At 35.2% G+C, this 22,241-nt stretch overlaps 1 protein-coding gene across 3 annotated transcripts in view; it reads right to left on the reverse strand.

The window, feature by feature from the left end:
- The window catches only part of LOC128016216 (inactive rhomboid protein 2), a 58,414-nt gene that overhangs the window by 34,633 nt on the left and 1,540 nt on the right, over nucleotides 1-22,241 (reverse strand). For 2 of the 3 annotated variants that reach the window (XM_052600706.1, XM_052600705.1), the window contains 5 exons: nucleotides 11,424-11,563; nucleotides 10,484-10,617; nucleotides 6,008-6,191; nucleotides 1,651-1,860; nucleotides 878-1,006 (listed from right to left, as the gene is read on the reverse strand). In XM_052600706.1, coding sequence (XP_052456666.1) covers nucleotides 878-1,006; nucleotides 1,651-1,860; nucleotides 6,008-6,191; nucleotides 10,484-10,617; nucleotides 11,424-11,543 — 777 coding nt within the window. In that variant the 5' untranslated portion in view covers nucleotides 11,544-11,563. Of the gene's footprint in view, nucleotides 1-877; nucleotides 1,007-1,650; nucleotides 1,861-6,007; nucleotides 6,192-10,471; nucleotides 10,618-11,423; nucleotides 11,564-22,241 lie in introns of those variants that run through there. The other variant, XM_052600707.1, reaches the window with a different exon arrangement.

Consider the following 22,241-nt stretch of genomic DNA (forward strand, 5'->3'; position numbering starts at 1 on the left):
ATAACTTCTACAACAACTACTTTACTTACTATCAATAAGCAGCAAATTTGGAATTTATGTTACTTGTGAATATGAGTTTCCTTATCTAAAGTGTTACAAAGCATTTATCTGCTAAATGTAAATACTTGTGAAAAATAAGTAAACTTTAGCATAGCCTACTTTTAAAAATGTATTAAAACGTTGTAGAATTCACTTCAATACAAACTTTTTTTTTTCAATTAAATACAATTTTGTTATAGTTTAAATGTATATTAAATCCAGTATGTTGAACTCAATTCCTTCTAAAGTGGGTTATTAAATCACTCTTGAGTAAATCTAACCTTGAGTAAATCTAACCATTTGATAATTCTATTGTTTTTGAAATATGGTTAAAGTGTACTGACAAACATTTATGGTAACTCAAATATGTTTTTATGTAATTTCTATTTAAAGTTGTATGTTGTATTTCAATATATTTGTAATTTCACATTTTAATGCTTGTAATTTACTACATTTTAAATATATTATCTTTCAATTGACAAATATTAACTAACAATTTTAAAAATATAAAAATATTCTTAGTTAAAATTACCATCTTAATCAACATCTCCAAATAAGTAACAACAAATGTTAAATGTTAAAACACTGATTTAAAATGTACTTTCAGGTAAAACTAATAACATATTACAAAGTGCATTTTTTAAAAAGAAAGAAATAGTCATAAAAATGTACTCTAAGTACACTTAAGTACCCTTTTATTTCAGTAATTTTTTCAGATTTTTAAATATATAATTAAGAATTGAAGTACACTATAAGGGTGCCTTCAATACAATTAAGCACACTTTTCTTTCACAAGGGAGTGGAAGGATCAGAGACAAAGACTGATAAAAATACGCACTTTGCTAAAAAAAACTGAATCAGAGGTGTCTGCTGTATCCACAGTGTCGTCTTCAAGCCAGCTGGGCCGAGCAAAACTCCTCCTCTGAAATCCACGTCCACTCTGAGTGCCTTGTAGACCCTGTCGACCCTATATTGCCAGAACATGTCAAGAGAGGATGGTACTACATGACCTTACATATTCCAGTACAAATATAAGGAACAAATATCTTTTTTTTTTTTTTACAAAATGAAAAACAATGTGAGCTAAGCCATAATAGGACTGGAAACTTTGTCTATAATGGTCAAAAACTTAAACACCCAATTCATTATTATAATCAAGCACTTTAAGGGACACTTCACCCAAAAATTAATTTTCACCATTTATTCTCCCTCATATTGTTTCAAACCTTTAAATATGTCTTTATTCTGCTGAACACAGAAGACGATATTTTAAAGAATGTGGGTAACCAAACAGTTGCTGCCAGTTGCTTATGCAAAAAAAAAAGGAACCACAAAATGTTTAACTGTTAAACTGTTCAACATTCTTCAAGATATCTTATTTTTTGTTCAACAAAAGAAAGAAACTCATACAGGCTTGGAACAAGTCAAGTCAAGGGTAAGTAAATAATATTTTTGGTTGAACCCCTTAAATCCCTTAAAATGTATGCACATACAAGTATTCTCCCTAAAGTTAAATACTAACATACAAAATATAATAATAACTAACACTAATAAACACAAATTAAATATCTAAAAAGGTGCAATGTCAATAATTTACGTAGTAACACAGACCTTAAAAAGGTTGGATGCAGCACGGAGGCTCATTCGGGCCACCGATTCTCTTTTTCTCCGTGGCAAACGTGTGTAACCAGAACGTTGGCTGGTGAATGAGCATAGAGAGGTCACTCCTGGGGTCAAAGGAGGATATGCTGTATGGGGTGTCCTCGGTCGCTCTGAGTCCTCATAACGGAACTGTCGCCCACGAGCCAAAGGATCCACAATCTTAAGAGAGACAGAGAGCAAGACACAATATGAATCAGTATTAGTGACATTAATAAAAATAAAAAAAAATACACACCCTTAACTTAACTTATGGTAACTGTTATAAATAACTGAAAAAGGATAAAGGATTCAGTTGAACGAATGTATGATTTAATTATAGAAACTTATATACACTGAATAAATACAGGCTTCTGATCACAGCTGACGACTATAACAGTTAGTCTTGAAAAATACAAAGAAACACAAACAAGTCATACTAAAATGCAGAGAAAGGCCTAAAATATGCAGCTAATCTAACAAAAAATGCATTTAATTCTATTTTATTTTTTTATTTGACCATTTTATTAAAATGCCATAATATCCACTTTCATGTTTTTGCTAGTTTGCTGTCAGCCCAGCCTCAGGTACTACTACAGGAAAAGTGTCTTGCTGAAAGCAGGCAGCACAGAATACCCAAGTAGTAGTTCACACAGGACATTGTCTTTCTTTTAAAAACAGTGAGATAGATTGCATGAGACTGCATAAGAATAGAACAGAGGGCAACCACCTTCTGCTGAACACAAAATAAGATATTTTAAAGGGTTAGTTCACCCAATAATCAAAATTATGTAATTAATAACTCACCCTCATGTCTTTCCAAATACAGTTTAAGATATTTTAGATTTTGGTCCGAGAGCTCTCAGTCCCTCCATTGAAGCTGTGTGTAAGGTCTACTGTCCATGTCCAGAGAGGCAAGAAAAACATCATCACAGTAGTCCATGTGACATCAGAGAGTCAGTTACAATTTTTTGAAGCATCGAAAATACATTTTGGTGTAAAACGACGACTTTATTCAGCATCAGATTCATCAATCGAATGATTAGTTCGTGAACCAGATATCACAAACTGCTTTGTTTGAACTCTCCCACAACATACACGGAAGAGAAGACAATGCTGAATAATGTTGCAGTTTTTGCTATTTTTGGACCAAAATGTATTTTCGATGCTTCAAAAAATTCTAACTGACCCTCTGATGTCACATGGACTACTTTGATGATGTTTTTCTTACCTTTCTGGACATGGACACTTCAGATTCCCAGCTTCTCCTCTTCAGTTCACTCCTCTCATTTTCTGTAGGGTTCAGGTCAGAGGACTGGAATGGCTATAGCAGAAGCTTGGTTTTGAGCTCAGTGACCCATTTCGGTGTTGTTTTTGAGGTTTGTGTTTGGATTATTGTACGGTTGAATGATCCAAACATGGCCCATTATAAGATTTCTAACAGAGTCAGTCACTTTTTGATTTTTTATCTGTTGGAATTTAATAGAAAATCCATGATGCCATGTGTTTAAACAAGATGTCCAGGACCTCCAGCAGAAATATAGGCCCACAAAATCAAAAATACAGCTGTATATTTCATTGTACACATGGGGTACTTTTTATCCCTGTTTTCACCAAATCCATCTTGAGTGTTAACTGCTAAAAAGCTCATTTTTAATTTCATCTGATCATAGAAGCCAGTCCCATTTGAAGTTCCAGTCGTGTCTGATAACTGAATATGCTTTAGTTTGTTTTTGGATGAGCTAGGAGAATTTTTCTTGAAACCCTCCCAAACAACATGTGTTGATGTAGGTTCTGTTTGCCAATTTTTTTAAAGGTTTTCTGAACCAGAAACTCAACTATTTTCGGCAATTCTCCAGCTGTGATCCTTGGAGAGTCTTTAGCCACTCAAACTCACCTCCTCACCATGCATTAGGACGATATAGACACACGACCTCTTCCAGGCAGTTTTCTAACATTTTCTGTTGATTGGAAATTCTTAATTATTGTCCTGATGGTGGGAATGGGAATTGTCACTGCTCTAGCTCTTTTCTTAAAGCCACTTCACCAATTTGTGAAGCTCAATCATCTTTTGCTGCAAATCAGAAATATATTCTTTGGTTTTTCTGATTGTGATGGATGATTAAGGGCATTTGGGCTTTGTTTTCCCTCCACTTTATATTTCTGTGAAACAGGAAGCAATGGCTGGATAATTTCATGTTTATAATCATGCTGGAGTGCTCAAAATTGTGAATATGAATGGGAATATACTTCAGAGATATTTTACTCATACGAATTTCTAGGGGTGCCAATAATTGTGTCCAACGAGTATTTGAGAAAAAACATTAATTTCATAATGATATTTCCCCTCCGTTTTAAATTCTTATTATCCAATGAAAGGATACATTTTTGTGAATTTTTCAAATAAAACATCAAAAGGATTAACAATGCAGATTAATTTTCACAGCCTTATTTGATCATATTTGCCAAGGGTGCCACTATTTGTGGGCATGACTGTATGTATGCATGTATGTATGTATGTATGTGGGTTCATCCAGGTGGCCTGCTTGACCAAAACTTGTGCTAAAGTGAATTATCTTGGAGTGATTCTTTTTGTTAATGGTTACAGGGATGAAATGTCTGTGTGATTCTGCTAATTCCTGCTTTGAGGAGCCAGTTCTAGACCCAAATGCAGAGCTGCAGCCTGGAGTTATAAAAACATTTCTTATAGTCACTGTATAATATAAGGCATATACTTTTCAATATGTTATAAGAAAGGTAGTGTGGTTGCACCCTCACATGAAAACCTTTTCTTGGGGTGCCCTATTTACAGACTGATTCCGCCCCAGCATTTTTACCAGTGGAGTGCATTGCAGGTGGATGCATAATTACTTAGTGTTTCAACTGTGTAGTTAAATACAGGCCTACATGATTCCAAAAGCATACTAGCTTTTATTTTTATTTTTTAATACTCTAATTTTAAATCGTGCACAATTGAACTAGTTTGCATTCAATATTGTTGTACTTCAACAAAGTACATATGTTACATCTCATTTGTAAAATTTTAAACTCTTTATAAGCTATTTTGAAATCATTTTGGGGTTATTTTTCTTGAGTTGTTTTGGTTTTATGTATAATAATGTTATTTGGTGTAACTGTGCAAAAGGCACACCAGGGCCAACTTTAAATCAAAACAAATGAAAGGCCTTCACACCTTACATTCAACAAAATTTCAGCCATGTAAATCCGTAAACTCTGATGGATTCCTGTATACTTCCATATGAGGGATCTGGGCTTCTTAATTTAATGTACCACTTCATGTTATTTTCAACATACATTTGGCAAACAAGATGTTCCTTGGGAGATTAATATGGTTACTATACTTTTCTGAACGACTCTTTTCATCTAGTGCTATTACATAACAACATAATTTTGCTAACAAATTATAAATCAACATAATCAATTACAAAATAATGTTGTTAATTACCATGGCAATTACTTGCATGTTCACACTGACCATATATAAAAAGTACCTGTACACATGAGAGGTGACATGATCACAAGAAAAGATTGATGTGTACCAGCAGCTATACATAATATAATAATATTCTATAAGTTATAGTTGTTCCATAAGTTCTTTAGAGTGATTTTTATTAATAATGTGCATGTCTACAGAGTGCAAATTTGTTTGAACCTGCCACAAATGAAAATCTGAGGTAAAATTAAATAATTTTGCATTCTTCTTTAGACACTAGATATAAAGGAATTAGATTTTTTTTATAAATTCAACATAGCCTTTGTACAAATGTAAAGCAAAACATGGATACATAAAAAATGCAATCATCTAGTAATTCCAATGCTTCAATAATGTTGATTCAAACAGTCTCACACATTTTTAGTATGAGCAGTCGGTGACTTTGCCTCAGGCAAATAAACTTGCAAGAAAACTGCAAGAAGAAAAAATAAAATGCTGTGGACTTCAGGTCAGTTATAAGCTTATATTCAAGGATACTGGAATAAAACAAACATTTGATATTCTTAAGCTACTATTTATACCGATGAGTTAATCTTTTTTAGCATCTGTAAAAACAATTTTGTAAATTATCCTTGAATTAATTACATGTAATATATTGATATAACCAATCAGAATATCATATTAAATGTTTTAATTAATGGACAATCCTATTAATATATAGAAAAATATCAAAAGATTGTTTATGAAGTCTATTAGAAGTACAGAGGAATTACCAGTTGAAGAAATTTAAGAAATTGTTCAAGTAAGATTGTTTTATTTTTGTATCTGTAGTACATTAAGTACAGAAATTATTTTGTGTACATACTGAGCAGATACCTTTGGCATTCTGGCGGCCACTGGTGACTCCGGGCCATAATCTAGGCTGGCTGCCTCATTCTGCTCACAATACTGAGGCTTCAGTTTGCCATATCTCTGACTGCAGTGCCGAAGACTCTTCCTGTGCCATTCCTGCTGCTTGGATTCACTATCACTGCCCACTCCAAACCACTGAGCTGTACCCCTGTATTAAAAAAGAACAAAACTATATATTTATTATAGCACCACCTACAATAAATAATTTAGATCAAAATGGATTTGTCATAAACTGTTTACTCTATGAGAATGTTGGTCAAACACTTAATTTGACAGGGTTCTACAGCCCCTTATTTTTATTTTTATTTTGGTTTTAATCAACAGTTTATTAAATTAGTTAATAAATAAATAAATCAAATCCCATTCTTTCAGAGAAATTTGAAATCCTTTGTCACTTAAGGTATTTGCTTCATGTATAGATCCATTAGCATAATTAGATTTAATTCTTCAATAAAAGGTCTTAGAATTGAGGATGAGGAACATAAATTTGTATTTTATGCAATATTGGTTTTAAAAGTGTTCCTGTAGCTCAACTGGTCGAGCACTGCACTAGCAAGCAAGCAAGCGCAAGGTTGGTTTGATTCCCCGGGAACACATGATATGTAAAAATTGATAGCCTTGAATGCACTGTAAGTCGCTTTGAATAAAAGCGTCTGCTAAATGCATAAATTTAATTTAATTTTAATTTAAAAGAAAACTACATATCCTCAGAATTAGTAGAGCTAGATCTATGTGGAGATTTGTCAGGTTAAGACATAAGCTAGGAAATGGGGGTAAAATACAAAAGGGCTTTAAAAAGAAATATGATATTAAATGGAATTAAACTTAAAGTACTTAGAAATTATTATTCCAAACATTTATAAAATGTATATAATTGCAATAATGATATACTGATTTTAAAAGGAAGGAAATACTACCTTTGTAAAATTATCTTTGTTTGAAAAAATCTGTACATTTAAAATTAGCATACTCCCAAAATTCTTAATTCTGTTTCAAAATCTTCCAGTTTATATACACCTTTGTATTAAACATGGAATATTTGGTATATGTAATTTTTTTAGAAAACCTAAAGTCTAAAGCGGAAATTTGAGGAGATTGGATCACTTGATGCTTCAGTGCATTGATTTACAGTACTGTGGGAGAAAGGGAAGTAGGAATAATAGATATTATTGCATAAGTGAAACATTTGGATGTTTGACTAATATTAGGGATCGCAAGTTGGTTTAAGTCGAAAGAGCAAGAGATCCAGACTTTTAATCAAATGCCTTTAATGATGTGGGCTTGGGCTGGCAAAGGGCTATTATCAGATCACATTATTTTATAGACATCTACAAATAAAAAGTTATTTAAAAGATGAAATTAAGACGAAATTAAAATAAATAAAAAATTCACCCTCAGTTTGCATTTTAAGAACAAAGTATAATTAAAGTTCATAATTTACATAACATTAAAGTTAAATTGTAAGATGATTTAGACCAGGGCAGTGCTGTCCAATCCCTGAAAGGCCACGGTCCTGTAAAATTGAGCTCCAGCTGCAATTATACACACCTGAACAGCTAATCAAGGTCTTTTTAAGCATACTAGACACTTCCAGGCAGGTGTAACCCCTCTTTCACACCGCAAGCGTGATCGGTGCATGAGCAAGCGTGTCTGTGCAACTACACCGTCACTGCAGCAGCAGACTCTCGCGAGTATTCAAACAATGGATATAATTCAACATTTATTTTTATAATAATACAATAAAAGTTAAAATGGGTAAATACATATTTGTTATACTTAATTTTCTGTTCTGGCATAATTGTTAAACACTAGACATTGGCATTGTTGTTAAAACTCTTAACATGCTTATTCTTTGCATTTTGAGCAGGTTATGTGTTAAATCACCTTTATTTTGTCCATCAAAAGTGTGCTTTCACTTTAATTGAGCGTGAGCAACACAGCAAAAATAGAACGAACGCCGAAACCCCAGCTGCACTGCTGTTCACGCGACGCTCCTGCTTGACGCTCACGCGCTGCTCCTGCTCCCGATGTGAATGCAATCATTGATTAACATGGACGCCGAAAAAAATATGCGCTGCTCATGCGCCACTTGCAGTGTGAAAGAGGGGGAATGAGGCAAGCTGGAGCTAAACTCAGCAGGACAGTTGCCCTTCAGGACCCTGTCAATAACTCTGTAAAACAATAAAAAAAAGTTGAATTGTTTTCAGGTAATATCATTTTTAAAGAAACAAAATAAAAATAGAAAATAGAAACTTCAGAATTGTATGTAGGATGATTTTTGTCTTTTATGACTAGCCCCACAGTGCTAGCACTAGAATATTCCAGAAACATCCAGAATGTTTCCACCCTTGCAAAATATCTATCAAAATAAATAAATAAATAAAAACATGCAAAATTCATTCAAAAACTTGTTTGTTTCTAAACCAATGTTTCATAATGAATGACAGAAGTTCTAAAATGTACCTTACCTAAATATTGACCACAAATATTATGTTACATGAAAATGAATCATAAAATAATTAGTCTCACAGAATTACAGAACCATAAAAAATAAAGTGAAACATATTTATTACATTGTATTAAGTATACCTCTCCTGCCTGCCACTGAATTAATTATTTGGGTTGCACTTTATTTTACAGTACGTGTACTAACATGTACTTATAGTGTACTTACAGTGTATTTATCTAAGAAAGTTCTGGTAACACAAGGTAACTACATGGGGTAGGGTTAGGTAGGGTTCAGGGTTAGTACCTAGTTATTACATAGTTATTGTAATTACTATAATAAGTGCATAGTATGTACACGAGGAACAGGACTGTAAAATAAGTGCTACCATTATTTGTTTACATATTTACCTAGTAACTTATCATTTACATAGTTTCTAACAAATGCATGGGGTGCTTAAGTAGTGGATGAAAAATATGACCATCCCACCAAGTTCGAAATTTATATCACTTAAAGTCTCTCAGGTCCAGATTAAAAAGAATGATTACCAAAACAGGCTTAATGTTTGGGCCCTTAAAAATCTACAGACAAATAGCTATGAAGTGGTTTAAAATGGTCTTATCCAAGTACACCTTTAAGGTCAGGAGACATGCATTTTATTATCTAGGCTAATCAGTTTAACTTTTTTGACAGACAGTTGATAAAATTACCAACCAAACGTTTTTGTTTACATAGGTACTAACTGGGTTAGCTGTATCTAAATGTGTCATTACTGACCATCTACATTTGTATCTTCACTTCAATGCACATTTTGTTATTTTAATTAAGTAGTCCTTCTCTTCGGTTCGATAAAACTAAAACTTCTTTACAGGGGTCATATGATGCGATTTCAATTTTCCTTTCTCTTTTGAGTGTTAAAAGCTCTTGGTGCATAAAGAAGATCTGTAAATTTGCAAAGACTAAAGTCTCAAATCGAAATAGTTAAGGCTAATCCATGCCCACCTAAAATGGCTTGATCTAACACGCCCCCACATCTCTACGTCACTATGTGGGAATGTTTGCATATCGCCACCCAAATGTTCACACAAGGAAAGAAGGTGTACCTTTTATTCTCATGGTTGCCGCTGGCGCCATGTTGTGGAGTCGCTGTGTGTTCCCTTGTGAAAGCCAAACTACTTCGTTTGGACTTCCAGAAGAGGTCAAGACTAGAAATCAGTTGAGTTGAATTTCAACACTGTTCCAGAACAATCCAACCCAAATATTCAGATGTGTGCATTTTATGGAGGATGATGACTTTCTTCTTAGTGAACCAGTCGAACCAGTTCACCAAATCGAACTGAATCTTTGAAACAGTTCGCTTCTCCAGTATGCACTAATCCAATAATTACTAAAGTTATTCATTTTATAAACGTGCCTTACACTCCCTCTGATGCGAAATAAACCAACATCCCAAGTTATTTAGTCTTAACAGTACATTGACTGAACTGCCGAAAGAGAACCAATGTGCATGAGCAGAGCAGCTGGACTGAGTTCTCGTGCTGCTGGCCTGGAAGACAGCATAGTATGTTATGGGGCATAACATTTGCATCACACATTTGAGGCATTCGGCCAATCCCAACGCACTGGATAGCTGGCCAATCAGAGCACACCTCACCTTTTCAGAATGATGAGCATTGTTAAATCAATGTGTTTCAGAAGGTGGGGCATAGGGGACAAACAATAATGTATATTATATGGAAAATAATGTGTTTTTTTTTACCTTAAACCGCATAAACGCATTGCCTTACACCAAAAACTCCAAATAACATTCTTTTTAGCAGCATCATATGACCCCTTTAAATGATACATTTATTTCAATTTACCAGTTCTGTGTGATCACTGTATAATACAAAATGCTAAAGTTTCTTTACAGTCTTATAATTCTAATTGATATTTAAAAATAAAATAAAACTATGAATCTATTTCTTTATTCACTGATTCACCTGTGATTTTACCTGCGAATGCTCTGAGAGAGTGATGTTTGCCTCTTGAACGTTGTTCGTCTGTCTCTGGTAGATGGACTGCTGTCTGACAGTCCTTCACTTGACTGCTGTCGACTCACACTTTTCTTAAAAGATGGCTGCAGGGACTATAAAAATCACAAACACTCATGTAATTAGGACCCAGCAGAATGTATTTGCTTTGTAGCCTCACAAATCTCAAAACATAAAGAATGTTTACAACTAGTTCTTTCTTAAAAGCTTTCTATACAGCAGGTGACTTTTTTTTAAAACATTAATTCCTTGTTGTGAACTGGTAAGACTACAGCGCTGAATTCTAAAGTTCTAAAGTTTGTTTGCAGTCAGTCAAACAGAACTGACTATTTTCATCAGCTCTTTGCCATTTAGTAAACAAGATGTACTAATAAACTGTGAATGAACGGTCTGTGGGCATGCCATTGGAGTGCAGAAAGAAGAAAATCTATCTTTCTTAACTGTTCAGTGTCAGCAGCTAAAATCATTATTTGACATGAAAAATCTAATATTAATATATTAATCTAACAACTTCTTTAATTAATAACATGTTGATAACAAAACTATACACCACAGAACATCTGTTTTATTCATCCATATCTATCAATTCAATTTGAGCATAAGAAATCAAACCACTTTTTTGTCCACACTGTATGTAGTAGCTAAATGCTAAAATGTTTATTTTTTTCACATCAGTCCACACCCCATACCCACAATACCAAAGCAAACAAAATGAAATAGTTTTTAACTAAAACTATCTTGCATTGCTTTAAAACTTAAATAAAATAGAAATTGTAGCAAAATATTTTCAGAAGACAAAAATGGCCCAAATCTTCATATTAATAATACTTTTTAAAATCTCCCACTAGCACCATGCTATTCTGTGAGGTATGTTTTTTTTTTTTTTGACACTTTTAGATACCTTTTTGTCAGCATCGGTTTTGGGAATTGCAATCATCAGACTTGGTGGCTTCTTGCTCTTCAGCCTACTTTTTGATTGACCACTGTTACTGTTTGAGGCATCTTCTTCCTCAGATGACATCCTGATTCTGTTTTTCAGGTCTATTAAAAAAAAAAAAAAATTATATAGTCAAACCATATTCATTATTGGATGTAACATTTATGTTTTAAATCTAATGATAACTGAAATAAGAAATCTTACATGTACCATTTGTAATGATATTTCTATATAAACATTAAATTTAATGGTATTACTGAAAAAAAGTCATATTAAGAAACCAGGCAGATAAAAAAAAGGTATATAGGAGGAAAAGCATTAAGTCAAATCTTAATGTTTGAGTAAGTTTTATAAAGGTAGTTTAGATGTACCCTTCACAACATCCCACAATCACAATGTATAGTATTTGTAGAAAGCCTGTCTAAAATCAGTTTTTGAAAGAAATTTTGAAAGTTCTTTGTTATGATTTACTTATAGACTTTTCACAACAACAATAAACCAATCATGACAATAACAAACAGTTCTTTAATTTGATAGCAAGACATAGAAGTACCATACATAAGAATATAAAAACTGACCAAGATAAAGTCAACTAGGTCCATGAAGCAGAGCATGAGAATACAGATTAAAGTTCTGTTTGAGTTTACAGCAAGTCAATCTTCTTTGGAGCTTATCGTTTCCATTTCTATTTTTTCACAAATAGTTTGTGCTTGGAACATTAAACTTTCACACTTTTGCTTAGTTCCGAGCAAATGGTTTAACCCGTTCTCAAAAGTCAACCATACATTATTCTTATGATAAGATTGTTTTACATGCATTTTCTGATGTGTAACAGTACACATGAGCTTACTACAATCACATACTTAGCTGTTAGTTCTTATGTTCACAAAAATGCTGTGGCTATGGTGTCAGTTGTGTTACTTTGCTTTGGAATGTGTTATTTTGTATATCCATCATGTTCCAAATGCTGATTCAAAATTTAACATAGCTACAGATCATTTAGAATGTTCAGTACTTTTTGTGACCTACAATTATGGCAGGACCAGCCGGCCACCTCACAGATGTCCTTGATAGAGTGAGCTCTTACTCCTATGGGGCACTCAAGGCCCATAGAGGAGTAACATAGAGTGATAGCATCGACTATCAAATGCGACAGTTGTTGCTTTGAGACTGAAAACCTCTTGGTGCGGCCACCAAAGCAGACAAAAAGCTGGTCAGATTTCCTTAATGGCTGTGACCGCTCAATGTATATCCTCAAAGCCCTTACTGGGCAGAGTAAATCCAGCTCTCTCTCACTTGAAAAAGGAGGCAGAGCCGAGAGGGAAATTACCTTTGCTCTGAATGGCGTCGAGAGCACTTTAGAGACATAGCCATGCCTGGGTTTTAAAATGACCTTCGAGTCATTGGGCCCAAACTCAAGGCATGCAGGGCTCACCGAGAGGGCCTGCAGGTTGCCAACACGCTTGACCGATGCTAGAGCAAGTAGCAGAGCGGTTTTGAGAGTTAGGGGCCGAAGGTCAGCTGACCGCAGCGGCTCAAAGGGAGGTCCTTTGAGTGCTACAATGACCGTGTGAAGGTCCCAAGTGGGACCATCTGTGGGACTTGTCTAGACGCTCTTGGAGAAATGACAGTATCGAAGACTGACCATTTCTGGGCGTAGAGGCATTTGTAGATGGGGCTCTCACCAGAACAATGGTGTGTAGCACGTACCCGGGAGGCTTAGAGGCTCCCATTGAGGGACCATACGTGCATATTTATTTCCGCAGACATTGAACGTAAGATTAGCGTTACTCTAATTACAAATCTTTTCCATGAAATGTCCCCGTTATGTGCCTTGTGCGATGTTACCAACGAACCTGTCATTCATTCATTCAGTGCTTAAAGCAGTGGTTCTCAACCCGCGGCCCGTCACAAATTCAAATGTGGCCCACCATATGCTGAACACACACACACACAACTTTTGCAACTCACTTGAAGAAGCTCAAGCAAATGGAAACACCATATATTATGCAGCAATCATCATTAATTGAAGAAATATGGCAAAAGATCTCTGGAGAAAACCTCATATTATTAAATTCGAAAGTGCTTTCCATATTTGGATCAACATACAGTAGGCTACATTTGTGAACGCACATTTTCTGCAATGTCACGCGTCAAGTCATGTTCCCTTGCGCGTCTTGCAGACTGCATCTTAAAACCTCTTATACTTTCTGCGTCCGCGAGTCCACCATGGACCGCTAGGTAGGCATCATGTAAAAATCGCCATCGGAGAGTGTGTGCCGAGGCTCTGAGCAGACGACAGCGTGGACAGGTGCGCGTGGTTGTTAAATTGTTAAGCTCCCGAAGAGAATCAGGTGTAGTACAATTATTTATTTATTTCAATGAATCTAATCGATTAGATATCATAATATTTAGGCTATAATATTATAAATCAGGTTGGTTTGTATTGGTGACGTAATGTGCGTGCGCCCCACGAGACTTGTACTTGGACCATAATGCGGCCCGGTGGGAAAAAAGGTTGAGAACCACTGCCAAGGATTTCAGGTGGTTTATCGATGTTGATGCCACCTTCAGATAAAAATTCTGAGGTATGGAAGCATTTTAGATTTCATAAGCAAGACGACGACGACAGTGTTGTGGACAAGAACAAAATTTTTCATCTTGCATCAAACTTGTATTTATTTAACATAATTGTAAGCATTTGAAAAATAGAGATGGGTTCTGTTTTAATGTACCCAAGTGTACCTAAAATAAAAGAGTTTAATATACGGGTTTGTGGCTCTTAATTTATTTTTATTAATTAATTAATTAATTTATTTATTTATTTATTAAGTAAAAAAAAAAAAATAATAAATAAATATATATATATATATATATATATATATATATATATATATTTTTTTTTTTTTTTTTTACTTTTAGAATGCACAATATGCATATTTTCCTTCAACTGGTTTAAAAGTATAATAATCTATAAGAGCTTGATTCATCAAGTCCCAACTGGTTTAAAAGTATAATAATCTATAAGTATAATAATATAATATAATATAATATAATATAATATATAATAATATAATATAATATAATAAAAGTATAATAATCTATAAGAGCTTGATTCTTACCTCAATTCATGTAATATTTCCTCATCACTCTTATCACTCATATTTTGCCTTCTGCCGTATTTTCTTACAAAACAACATCTATACTGTATGCTCTGCCTGCGAGAGGGGACTTTGGCAAGACTGCTGCTAGCTTTGCTTGAGACTGGGCAGTATTTACTGTGAGTTTTTTTAATTTTAGTAATCAGACTGAAGGATGAACACAACAAGTCTCATTGGTTGCTTCTGTCATCTCTGTGTCTAAAGCAGTTGGTCGGCTGAGACAGTCTCTTGCTGCCACCTACTAATGTAACAATGTAATTGCCCAGAGAGATCTTGTCACCTTATTTGTTGCAATTATGTTCAGTTTGATGTCAGTAAGTCCCAAATGAGGGTTGTGACAACCACTAGAGGTAAGATTTACGAAGGGACACCAAGAACTCTCTGGTTAAGGGATTTCAGTTAATTTTCAACTGACAACCATCACACATTATCCAAACATTAATTGTTTACTGATAAGATTAGAATGATTTAAATAAATAATAGAATGTACAGTGTCTGTGACCCATTAAAGATACACACACACACACACACACACATATATACACATATTAGGGCTGTCAAAGTTAAAGTGTGTATGTACATTAGTCAAGTGCTGCATTAATATAGCTTTTTATACACTGCCTTTCAAAATCAGTTAGATTTTTTTATTTTCTGGAGTCTCTTATGCTCATCAAGGCTGTATTTAATTGATCAAAATTACAGAAAAGAAAAACAGTAATACTGTGAAATATAAAATATCGGTTTCCTATTTTAATATAGTTTAAAGCATAATTTCTGTTACGCAGTGCTGAATTTTCAGACTTAGAGGCAGATTTTTAGGAGCTAATGGCAGGTGAGAATCTAGGATATGTAAACAGTTCAATGGATCTTTGATGAAGGTTGATGATAATGGTTTTCTTTGCAGGATTGTCTGATATCGGAACCAGGAACTAAGGAGTACAACATTGGAGAATCACAGGAGGATTGTAGGGAGTCTTGTAGGAAAGTATACAGAGGTGCACACCAAGTCTGGTAACCATTCGGTAACTAATCAGTTCTCAGGTCATCCTGAGTTCTTAAGTTTGTCTCCCTTTATCCATGGAATTAAAGTCTTGTTAAAGTATTCTCCAGTGTCTCCTCATTCCTCTCTAGTAAAGTGTGACAGAACAGTGGACAGACACAGAAAGTGAGCTGCGCCTTTTTTCCCCGTTCCCCCGTGCGTGTGTGAAGTCAGGAACTGTTGCAATTGAAAATTTTGTACAGGGCATTTTCAGCTGTGAGTCCCATAATGGGGGGTGCAGGTTAACAGGTTAAAATATTCTGGTGTGATGACAGATCTCCTTGGAGCTCCAGACATTTTCCAGCTGGATGAATGCTTCTCAGGTCTAGCTGATTCTGGCCTTCACATCAGCATCTGTCCCACTCTGTTTACCCACCATGCTGCTGAGGTATGTGAAGGACTCCATATCCTCTAGAGCTTCACCACCCAGCCTCAATTTAATTTAAAATTCCAAGAATAGCCACTAATAGCTAATATATAATGTCATATCAGTCAGAAAAGCAGTTATGACACAATAAGCCCTTTCACACATACAGACTTTTCCTGAAAATTACCGGTAAACCCTGCTGTAAAGAGATCATGTGTGAACAGGATCTTTTCAAAAATACCGGTAAATTTGTTCCAGCAATTTAACGGCATGAGAAGTTGTAACATTACCAGTAAATTGCCGGAATTTTGCTGTGTGTGAACGCAGAAGGAAAATTACCGGTATGAGCACGTACGAGTTCAGAACGCGGTGACGTAAGACGCCTGGTTTTAGTTGGGGTTTTTTCTCTCTAAGAGCGAGTTTACTTCAAAATTACAACATTCATTTGTATCACAATATTCATTCATGAAGCTGAATGGCAAATTTGGCATAATTAGGAATAACAAATAAAAATAGAACTATAAAGACTATAATTAGACACTATATAGACTATTTATTTACATAATATGTGGGTTTTATCATCTTCTGATTGGTCAACTTCAGATAGATCACCAAATCATCTCATTCAACCGCACATAATGCACTTGGATCGTACACCACACAAGCCGCGACCATCTGCAATTTTTTGTCCTGAGAGATAAAATTGTAAGCTTGTGCGACAGCAAAAATTGCACTGTGTACACCCGCCTTTATTCAGTCAAACTATTCTGAGGAAACTACGTTCATCACCACCGAAAATATGCATGCTTGAATGAAACTTGAATTGCAAGGCAATATCATGGTTCAATCAGGTTTCAATCAGGTTTTAATATTAGGAAAAAAAAGTGTTACACTATATCATCAGATTCTGTCTGCTTATATGCATAAATATGCTATATGATACTAACATTCCACTATCCTCAGCACCAACACATTGTGATACAGCAGCATTTCTTCAAAATATATACCACTTGGTGTAATGTTTTAAAATACATAAATAATGCTTGAATTTTTTTTTTTTTTTGTGATCAAATACTTCAAATAAAACATGTCACTACTGTTACTGTGGAAACAGTTCACTTCCTCGGTATGCAAATGTACATTTCACAACTGCAGACTGCTTTTTAAGAAGCTTCCCAATGGAAACCTTGACAAGACGCACGCCTGTTTCACACATAATCCGTCTGCAGTGCGTATGCAGTCTGTGTGCGTTACGTATGTGGTGCTGAAGCAGCACAGACTCATACTCATTGTGCTTTCACACAGGACACGTTTGCAGTCCGCTACTCGGTACGTAAATGATTGCTGCACTGCTGCAGACGCACCGCTCCTAGAACACACTGACGGACCGCAACTACGTGAATGCTGGAATCCGTTAACATGGGTGCATAAAAAAATACAAAACGCATACGCTCTGCAGACAGAGTCGATTTTTAAGACATAAGTGTTCACTGAATCGACTGTAAAATCTATTTTCCATGTCTAAAAAAAAAGACGTCAACGTCTTTTTCAACGTCAAATAATGGACAAACAATATTTCTTATTTATTGGCATGAAGTTTCGTGCTAAATAACAAACAGCAACAGGAGTGCAACATTCTCGAAAAAAAGATATAACATATGCAGAGGGGACTGCTGCCATAACAACAGAAAAGCATCACTGCAGGCTTCAACCCGCTGCATTTATGATTTAGGCTATTCAAAGAATCTCCAAGATTATTTTAAATAATGATTCAATCCATTTCAAACTGTTAAAAAAATGAAACTTTAAATGGACTTGAGAACAGCCCATGTATGTTTTTTTTATTGAAAGTAACCAACAATTAGGCTAGGCGGCCATCGCCATTCCAAATTTATTGGACAGGAAAACAAGTCGATCAACATTTCGGGGTCCAGAGCAGAGCGTTTTTTTATTCACTATATGTCCAGCTGTTGAGCAGACGCACTCCGACCGCACGATGTCCCAGGGACACTCAGGTACAGCTGTGCAAGGTGGGTATATTACCGGTCGCTGTCAGCTTGCAAAGAATCAGAATCTCCTGTAACTAGATTCCCGATTGAGGCGAATCCGCGTCTTCCGCGCCACGAGACCTCCAGATACGCGTAAACGCGTCTTTACATTGACTTAACATTGAAATCATTCGTGCCAGACCAGTGTTGCCAACTTCTTTCAACTGCTCATGTATTGCATTTTAATGCAGCCAAAATTGTCAATAAAACTTTTTTTTTTTTTTTATTATTATTATCATATGTTAATGTTTCTGTTGTCCGACAATGGAATTAATATTATAATGACTGAAACGCGGTCCATTAAGACTAAGGGCCGTTTCATAGTCAACGCATCTGTACGCATACGCGTCCACGAGGCTATGCATCGTTACGCTTCGGCCGCCATTATGCGTCGGTGCGTAGACAAATGTGTCGTCCTAGTTTTTGATACGCGACGCGCTGATGCACGCAATACTATGCGTTGTCAGTGGGGGTGACATTGCAAGTATTGTACATTAATTCATGTATATTGTGTTTACAGAAGAAGAAGGTTTGAATACAATGGCGGGCGAAGAGAAAAAATTATGCGAACTTTTACGTATTCATCCATATTTATCTCTGCATTGCCTTTGTTGCCCCCGATGTAAAATCAGCAACAGAATGCCATTGTGATCTGAATATCACGCGACCCGACTCTACTACCCCCTGTTGCGTGAGCGGTGTATTGCATTGCACGCTTGCGTCCACTGTTAGACTATGAAAGGGAGCGCGTCGCTCGCGTTTCTCGCGTTGACTATGTAAGGGCCCTAAAAAACCCTTTCTCAAAGATGTTAATCTCTGCACTAAAATCCTATTCACGACATTGTCTAATGAAATCACATACACATAAGATTAAGACAATGGTTGTACTGTGATTTCGGCTATACTTGTATGTAAAATAGAGTCGGAAGCAACAGAATATCTTTTTTTAACTGAAAGTGCTGCTCCTCTCTGCTCGTTGAATAGAGCAGACGCAGAGAAAGAGAGGCGTATGCACACGCTTGGAGAGAGAGAGAGAGAGAGAGAGAGAGAGAGAGAGAGAGAGCTTGTGCTTGTGCGGCAGTACCGGAGAGTCTCAGAGACTAAATAAGGTCTGAAAAAAAGTAGCTAGATTTGTTGCTAGTCGCTTTTTTGGAAAAAAGTCGCTAAGTTGGCAACACTGCGCCAGACGCTCTATTCGCGTTTGGTGTGAACAAAGAGGTCCCTTTCGACGTCACTGGGTCTAGGCGCAGAAAATTATTTTATATATACTGCACTTTCGGAATTCTTTATTTTCTTTTTCTGCTTGTTTGTGAGTTTTGTTACATCTATATTTTTTAATTGTTTAATTATTTTAAAATTAATAGTGTACATATTTGTTAAAATCGATTCCCTATTTTCATTTTCGAAACTTTTTTTGGTTGGTCCGATCGATTGTGCAATCGATTTTCGAACTAAAAGTGACAGCCCTAGTGTGAAACAGGCGTAAGTTTGTTTGCACCTTGTGCAATGTGGAATTAGTTTACAGCTTTCTCAAGCACTTTGTGATGCATTTTGGAAACAGATAATCTGTCTGGGGCGGCAGTGGCTCAGTGGTTCATGTAGGTTGTCTACAAACTGGAAGGTTGGTAGTTCGATCCCCGGCTCCACCTGACCAAGTGTCGAGGTGTCCTTGAGCAAGACACCTAACCCCAGCTGCTCCCGATGAGCTAGATGTCGCCTTGAATGGCAGACACCGCAGTCAGTGGGTGAATGTGAGGCAAATTGTAAAGCACTTTGGATGGCCATGTGGTCTGTTGAAAGCTCTATATAAATGCAGTCCATTTATACACAATGACACTGAAAAATCAAAGCTTTTCAGAAACTGTACTATTTTTTTTTTTTTATTATTATCCCACTGAATCTGGTATTGAAGACAATGATGTTATGGACCCTATTCACAAATTTGTATATATATATAAATTTATGTTAATGAACATTTTATATTACTATATATTTTCTTTAGTTCACACTGACATTTTTGTCAGTTAAAAGTTTACAGTTAAAACTATATTTTACACAACAGCAAACCTGCACAGTAATGTGTGAGCACTGCAACAAAAAAATTATATATATATATATATATATATATATATATATATATATATATATATATATATATATATATCTTAGATGATTAGAGGGCAAAAGAGGAACAGTAACTCAGTGACTAATCTTCAGAGCAGTCTTTCTGCTGAACCTACAGAAGAAAACAATTATGAAAGTAGGTCGTTTCTGATCACAAAATGATTTATGTAGTTGACTTGTATAGTTAGAACCTGAACCTAATAATTAAATAGCTGTATTATTAAAATTTTATTAAAACACCAAAACATTAAAAAAGTCAGTCTAAGTTCAAACCAGTAACATGTGGTCATCTTGAGCCAGTAAAATCCCCTTTTTTTTTTTCCCACATGATGCATTTCTCGCTGTTAAGTAACGGGTGTTGCACAAATGTCAGCTTCCTTTTCTACAGTTGCAATATAAGGATGTGATTACTGCATGTCCCACGATTAAAGGCCAGCAGTTTAATTAACACACTTTGCCAGGGGTAGCAAACAGTCTATACTGTACACGTCACATTTACTGTAGGCTATTGAAAAAACTCCTCCTCATTAACAAACTGAACAGCTTGTTTACCCTGAAAAGTGGGAACATGAAGGTGAGTACGTGATGATAATTTTGTCAGTATCTTCACACAACAATGGCAAAAAAGCACAAGGGTCAGTACTGTCCATATGACTGGTGCACAATACTCACACAAAGCTATCATTCAACTTCAGAAGACCATAACGCACAAGTCATATGAACATTTTATGACACATTTAAGGTGTTTTTCAACTTGGAATTTAAAATAACAATACACTTTTATTGTCAAAAAGAGATTCCGCCATTTCATTGCTTATGAAAAATGACATAAAGGACCTATAAAAATGTAAAATTTCAGGATGCAGTTTGAGCTTTATATGCATTAAAATATGCTTTTTTTGTTTCTTTGTTTTTTTTTTTTTACCTGTTATTTAACACTTTAGCTTTGGCAACTCCTTATACATGACCCTGGACCACAAAACCAGTCTTAAGTTGCTGGGGTATATTTTCAACAATACCCAAGTTATTTACAACACATTGTATGGGTCAAAATTATAGATTATTCTTTTATGCCAAAAATCATAGGATATTGACTAAAGATCATGATCCATGAAGATATTTTGTAAATTTCATACCCTAAATATATCAAAACTTAATTTTTGATTAGTTAAATGTATTGCTAAGAACTTAATTTGGACACCTTTGAAAGGCAATTTTCTCAGGGTTGCAATTAGATTACAGATTTTCAAATAGTTGCGTCTCGGCCAGAGATTGTCCTGTCCTAACAAACTATATATCAGTGGAAAGCTTATTTATTTAGCTTTTTATTTATTTAGCTCAGATGATGTATAAATCTCAATTTCGAAAAATTGACACCTAAGACCTAAGGTTTTGTGGTCCAAGGTCACATATGTTCCTTAAAGTATGACAGTGCTTACTTGCTATGATTTATTCATTAATTTTATGATTATCAAACAAAGGGTAAATGCAGTTACTTTCATTTTTTTTTTCTTCTGGAAATGTAAAGAGAAACACAGTAGCATCACAAATTGAAATTTAATTTGTTTTAACTGCTATTGTTTGTCCAGTGAACGTTAAAGGGGTCAAAAACAACATTGGAAACTGACTTTCATTGCATCTAAAAAAAAAAAAAATAGAAGGTGGGTGAATAAATAATAAATTAATTTGGGCAATGTCTCAAATGAAGACCCAAACACAAAAATGTGTTAATAAAAATATTTACTATATTTCTGTTCAATGTAAGAGCGAGTCTGAACTTGCAAAGTGGAAGGCCCTGTGCACATTCCTCAGCTCTCTCTGGGCTTAATTATTTGAATAACGGTATACAGTAACTGTAGAAAATAAAAAGTAAATATTAGAACACTAAAAGCAAGCCTGTGATAATCTGTCTTTGAAGATCTGGGATGGTAAGTCATTTGGAGGTGATGATTTTGAGCACGATGAACACAATGAGAAACTTCTGATCAGAAATTTAAATGAGTTATTAGGATGGACTAAATTCTTGTTTTCCAGCAGACATGT

This window comes from Carassius gibelio, chromosome A6 (assembly GCF_023724105.1).
Source record: "Carassius gibelio isolate Cgi1373 ecotype wild population from Czech Republic chromosome A6, carGib1.2-hapl.c, whole genome shotgun sequence".
Classification (NCBI taxonomy): domain Eukaryota; kingdom Metazoa; phylum Chordata; class Actinopteri; order Cypriniformes; family Cyprinidae; genus Carassius; species Carassius gibelio.